General features: G+C 31.8%; 1 protein-coding gene across 2 annotated transcripts in view; it reads left to right on the forward strand.

Moving 5' to 3' along the window:
* The window catches only part of LRP12 (LDL receptor related protein 12), a 139,768-nt gene extending 135,156 nt beyond the window's left edge, over window positions 1-4,612 (forward strand). For both annotated transcript variants that reach the window (XM_007488205.3, XM_007488206.3), the window contains one exon: window positions 2,279-4,612. In XM_007488205.3, the coding sequence (XP_007488267.1) occupies window positions 2,279-3,142 (864 nt within the window). In that variant the 3' untranslated portion in view covers window positions 3,143-4,612. The remainder of the gene's footprint in view (window positions 1-2,278) is intronic.
* The last annotated feature ends 1,388 nt before the right edge of the window (window positions 4,613-6,000 follow it).

Below are 6,000 nucleotides of genomic sequence, written 5' to 3' on the forward strand. Positions count from 1 at the left end.
TCAGTTTCTTCCATCTGTAATATATCTTCACTTACCAACTCACTGGATATCTGTAAGAATCAAGCAAGAGTATTTATGTGAAAGTGATTTTGTTAACTCTGAAGTATTCCACCTTAGATTGTATATTATTTTTATATCACCTTCTAAGTCATAAGAGCGGAAAATAGCAAAATAGACCAATTACAGACTTTCGATGTGATTTTATAAAAAAGTGAAAGGCATTTCAAAATCTGAAGACAATATTGGAAACCACCTTCAAATATAAATTTTACTTCTGATTCTCTTTTTTATACTTGCTAAGAAAATTTGCTTCTCAACAGATTTTTTGAAATATCTTTATGATAGCAGAACCTCATTTTTGAGGAGAGATGAGACAGATAACATATTTTAGGAAGCTCCATGGAAATCCGGAGTATTGTATTAAATTTGCAATAGAGGGGGAGAAAACAAAAAAGCACTTACTTAGGTTTATATACTTATATACTTTTCTTTTCCCCTCCTCACATTTTGCTGTTTTTTTAAAGGGAATGTATATAAAGGGGAAATTTCTTGGAGAGATTGTGTGTCCTATTGTGTGTCCACAGTAGTTATAATGTTGCTTTTCTAAACCACCAGATGGTGTTAAAGTCTATGTTTATATACATGGAATTTGAGTTTTGAAAATAAATATAGCAAACTCTCATTTATCTAGAATAGATGGAAAATAGTGTTGTTAACTTTATGTTTTTCATTACCATACGTATTTAGTAAAAGATTAACACTTGTCAGAAAATTATCATATAATGACATTGTGTTGATATAATGAAAAGGGCACTCTTTGTTCAAGTTGAATCTTCCTCACTTTCTAAGGGTGTGATGTTGAGTAATTTACCTCTCAATACTTCAGCTTCCTAATAAATAGAGAAATAGACACTATATTATAGACACTATATTATAGCAACTTCATGAAGATAAAGTGAGATCATGTATATAAAATATTTTGTAAGTTTTACAGAATTGGCAGTTAGTATTAACTGCACTTTAATTGTAATAATTTCATATCTGATCATTCAGGTGTCTGAATGCCTCATGGTATTTTAATTTACTAATACTAATTATTATTACCTTCTAACATGAAAAGTAATGGTTATTTGTACTTTATGATTATGTAGATTCTAGGTAAAGAAAAGTTCCATTTTTATTCATTGATCAATTTTTTTGGTTATTCTTTTCTTCAATTCTTCTGGATCTTTGGTTTCATTTGTGCATATGCTTTTCACCCATGCAGACCACAGATTTTTCACCAGGCATCTAACCCACCACATTTTTCTGTGCTAATCTTTAAAAACTTTTATGAAGTTTGAGACTGATGGAGAATTGATTTTTTTATACTTCTAAAAATTTAAGCATAAGTTCTTAAAAGTTGATTTCTGAAGTTGTACTGGTACATATAAGAATTTATTTAGTCTTATAAAGTTTAATAGTTTGGTTTTCTTTTTTTTAAAGCTTACTGTCCATGCTGCTTTATATCTTTAAACGTGTTATATTTCATAAATATATATAAAATATATTTTATATTTATATATTTGATGGTGAGTTTTCTAGCTTTCATAATACTTTTAAGTGAAAGTTAATTGGTTTGCAGGTGGGAATCCAGGATAATGGAATAGGAGTCATGGAGTTTTTAAAAAATAGATTAAAAGTCTATTCTTATATTTGTATATAATCCTTAACAAGATGGAAGACTAGACCTGTGGTTTCTTTGGTATAGAGAACTACTTCAAACTGGTCAGATCAGTACCTTTTTGTCATTTAAAGCTTTAGTGAATTTCCTAGAGCACTGAGATGTTAAGTGACTTATCTAAGGTCCCAAAGCCATTATGTATCAGAGGCAGGATTTAGATGTAGATATTACTGACTTCAAGGCCAACCATCTCTTTACTTAAGTTATATTAGTAAAATGAAGATCAGTGCTAAAACCACCTTAGAATAGCTAAATTTTCTAAAAATGTGAATTAGAGATTAAGGTGGTGTGGAGAAAAGTCTAAATGGGGAAGATAGGTTCACTGAATGAGAGGATTTGACTCCTCAAATATTAACAGGACTGATTGATAATATTCATTTTCTTTCATACATGGTATTGGAAAAGATGATTTTAATCTTACTGGATTATATTAGTTTATAATGTTTTAAAAGCCTTCAAGATATAGTTCAATTAAAAGTTATCTGTAAAGAATATTTTCTAACATGTACTGTGATATGTGTGTGTAATTTACCCGTTTTTCTTTTTTTATTACAGGCTTCAGTTTTGGAAAACCTAAGGCTAGCTGTGCGATCTCAACTTGGATTTACCTCAATCAGGCTCCCAATAGCAGGCAGATCCAGCAACATTTGGAATCGTATTTTTAATTTTGCAAGATCACGTCATTCAGGATCACTTGCTCTGGTGTCAGCAGATGGAGATGATGTTCCTACTCAAAATTCTAGTAGAGAACCTGAAAGAAATACTGCTCATAGAAACCTATTTTCAGTTGAGTCTGATGACACAGACACAGAGAATGAGAGGAGAGACACTGCTGGAGCAGTTGGTGGAGTTGCAGCCCCTTTACCTCAAAAAGTCGCTCCCACAACAGCCATCGAGGCAACAGTAGGAGCATGTGGAAGTTCCTCAAGTCAGAATACCCGCAGTGGTAATACAGATAATGGAAGGGATGTGTCCAGTGTAGAACCTCCAAGCGTGAGCCCAGCTCGTCACCAGCTCACTAGTGCATTGAGTCGAGTGACTCAAGGTTTACGTTGGGTTCGCTTTACATTAGGGAGATCAAGCTCTGTCAATCAGAACCAGAGTCCTTTGAGACAGCTTGATAATGGGGTGAGTGGGAGAGAAGAAGATGATGATGTTGAAATGCTAATTCCTGTTTCTGATGTAGCATCAGACTTTGATGTGAATGACTGTTCCAGACCTCTTCTTGATCTTGCTTCAGATCAAGGACAAGGGCTTAGACAACCTTACAGTGCAGCACACCATGGAGTAAGGCCATGTAATCGAGATGGCCCTTGTGAGCGCTGTGGTATTGTTCACACTGCCCAGATACCCGACTCATGCTTAGAACCAACTCTAAAAAGTGAAACTAGTGATGATGAGGCTTTGTTACTTTGTTAGGTACCGTTTGATTAGGGGAGATTGTATACAAGTTGGAGCAATATCCAGTCATTGTTTTGTACTTTACAATTAAGAAAACTAGTTTTAGTTTAAAAAAAAATCCAGGGCAAATTCATATTCTGATGTGTTAGCCTGCATGGTTAAATAAACAATTCCAACTCTTATGAACTGCTAGAGTGAACATTTTAGCAGCTACAAGTACATCATGAATCCATACTATTAGGTAACCAATGTTCATCCCATTAGTTTATAATTTGTTTATCCTGGTACTGTAGTTCACAGTAGAAATATGGCTGCTGGAAACTCATTTGACTATCAGGTTATTTATCCTATGTTGAAATTTATTTGTACAGAGTGATATTTTCCTTAGGAACTAAACCTGTTGTGTTATTACCAACACATACCCTGTAACTTAATATACTAAAGCTGTTATACTTTTAATGTGCAAAAGTTCACATCTTTTTCCCCTTATTTTTGACTTCTATTACATTTGTCTAAATATTCTTGAATTTCATCTTAATAATATGAACTTATCAAAGGAAGAAAAAATTTCTCTAAATCTTTTAAGTTAAACATGCAGTGATGTGTGAAATTTAGGTGTAGTTAGATAAACTGATAACAGATACAAAATCCTTTTATAGATTTTATAATGTTGAATTTAATACAGTACTCTCTAACATGGTACAAAACCAAATGGTATGTAAAATCCCAAGTCATTTTTCTTCATCTCTATTTGGGGACAGAATAAAGTGGCCGAAGATATTCTACTATGCATTAATTCTTGAACTTTATAAAATTTGTACAAATACTGTACAAGATAATTTCCAGCTGGTAATGTCTTTCCCTGATATATACAGGGTCTGCTTGTATTGGACCGAAGGGATTTGCACTAAAATCATATCAAGGTCTCAAATGAGCTTAGTGCACAAGCACTATCACTTTAAATACTATTATTCGCTAATACTGCAATGAATATATATTTCCATAGCTCTTCTCTTGGGGTGTTGCATTTTTATTACAATTTAAATTGCTTTGCTGGTTCTCTATTTATTTGTTGTATTTAAAGTTTGAATTATCTGGTTGTAAGAAAAATGTTTTTTCAGTATATGTTTTGTTTTATTTTTTGTTTGGGGACAGGGTTTTGTAATTTTCGTGTTGGAGAAAAACAAGTGGGAAAATCGTTTCAAATTTTGTGATAAAGTGATACTGCCACTAGAGTGATTACAAGACCCTACATCCTTTGTTTTTTGTCAACTACTGTTATTTATTCTTTGCCAATGTTTCAGTAGCTTAATGATTCAGTATGAAAAAGTGTATTTGTGTGTGACTATGCTATTTATTAAATTTTAAATATTTTGCTGAATGTCATTTTAAAGCATGTTTAAGGTCTTGTGCATTTGTCGTGTTATGCTGTCAGGCAGAACTGACTAAAATGTTTTAATATGTATCAATTAAAATGACTTTTTGTTATGCCTTGAGGTACTTTTTAAATCAAAGTTGTTCTTTGTTTTTGTGTAGAATTGGTGCATGCAAAAAATGTAATCTGTAAAATGCACAATATACTTAGAAGAAAAACTGAATTTAATGAAAGGCATGGCCATCTTCTCCCTTAAATTCACATATAAATATTAAATGAAAAATGAAGTGAGATTTAGTACAATTGATGGACTCGAATATTCTCACAAACATAACTAACTATATTTGTTTAAAGTTTGATTAATCTGTAATACAGATATCAGTCTTGACCTTCCAATACAAGTTATAAAGAAATTACACTTCATTTCAGTGTTAGAAATAACTCTTTTCCCCCACAAAAAGTTGACAGGAAAACGACACAATTTTAGCAAATAAATATTAAAATATTTGAAGTTAAAATTGTTTATATACCATTACTGGCTAGTTGTGATTACTAATATTCATACTTAAATATAGTGTTGATTGCGCTGATAGTCTTCTAAATATTTCACATTGAAATAAGATGGACAGAAGTAGTAAAATTATCTGGTACTATTGAAGCTTATAGAAGATTGAATAATCAATGAGTTCTACAAGACAGCCTGAAAATAGACCAGGCTTTGAGAGAACTAATATTGGTGCAGAAAGGCACTTCTTAACATGGATGAATGGAAGAAGTTGGGCATTTTCAGCAAACAACAGTTAAATGGTTGAAAGAAGAACAGCTTAATTTATAAGGCTTTTAAGACAAATATATACTTGGGGTCATTCCCTTGTATATATAGCTGACAGAATTGCCTTAGTTGTCCCATAGCTTATATTTAAGGGTCTACATAATGCTACAGTATGAAATTATTTACGTTGATTTTGTCCCAGGGAAATGCAATGTGTGTGTTTACACAAAATAAATTTATAGGTAAAAATGAATGTAGTACTCTTTGAGCCCATAGGCCTCATTTTTTAGGGAAGGAAAACTTAATACTCAAAGAAATTGTGTCTTGTCCAAGTTCATAGATAGTAAATAGTTATTAGGTTTTGAATTCAGAATTTCTGACTCCCATGCTTTTCTCACTACAACTTACATCCCACTTTCTGGTGTGATTTTTTTTTCCAAGTCTAATTTGGTATTTTTGTCTTATAACTTTTGTTTTAACCAAAAAGTTCAAATGTTTTTAAGAAATGTGACTTGAAAAGTACATTCTCACTGATTGTTTATTCACTCATAGGACCAGATCTTTTATTATGTAAATTTTTGTATAATTTTATAAATCAATGGAAAATATATTTAGATGAATAGATTTGATTTGAAAATCATAGTTTTCAGAAACTGATTTATTTAATATTTCATAATTAGCATAATTATTAATTATACTAAGCATGACAGTCTTCCTACTCAGCTCCTC

Source organism: Monodelphis domestica, chromosome 3 (genome assembly GCF_027887165.1).
Source record: "Monodelphis domestica isolate mMonDom1 chromosome 3, mMonDom1.pri, whole genome shotgun sequence".
Classification (NCBI taxonomy): Eukaryota; Metazoa; Chordata; class Mammalia; order Didelphimorphia; family Didelphidae; genus Monodelphis; species Monodelphis domestica.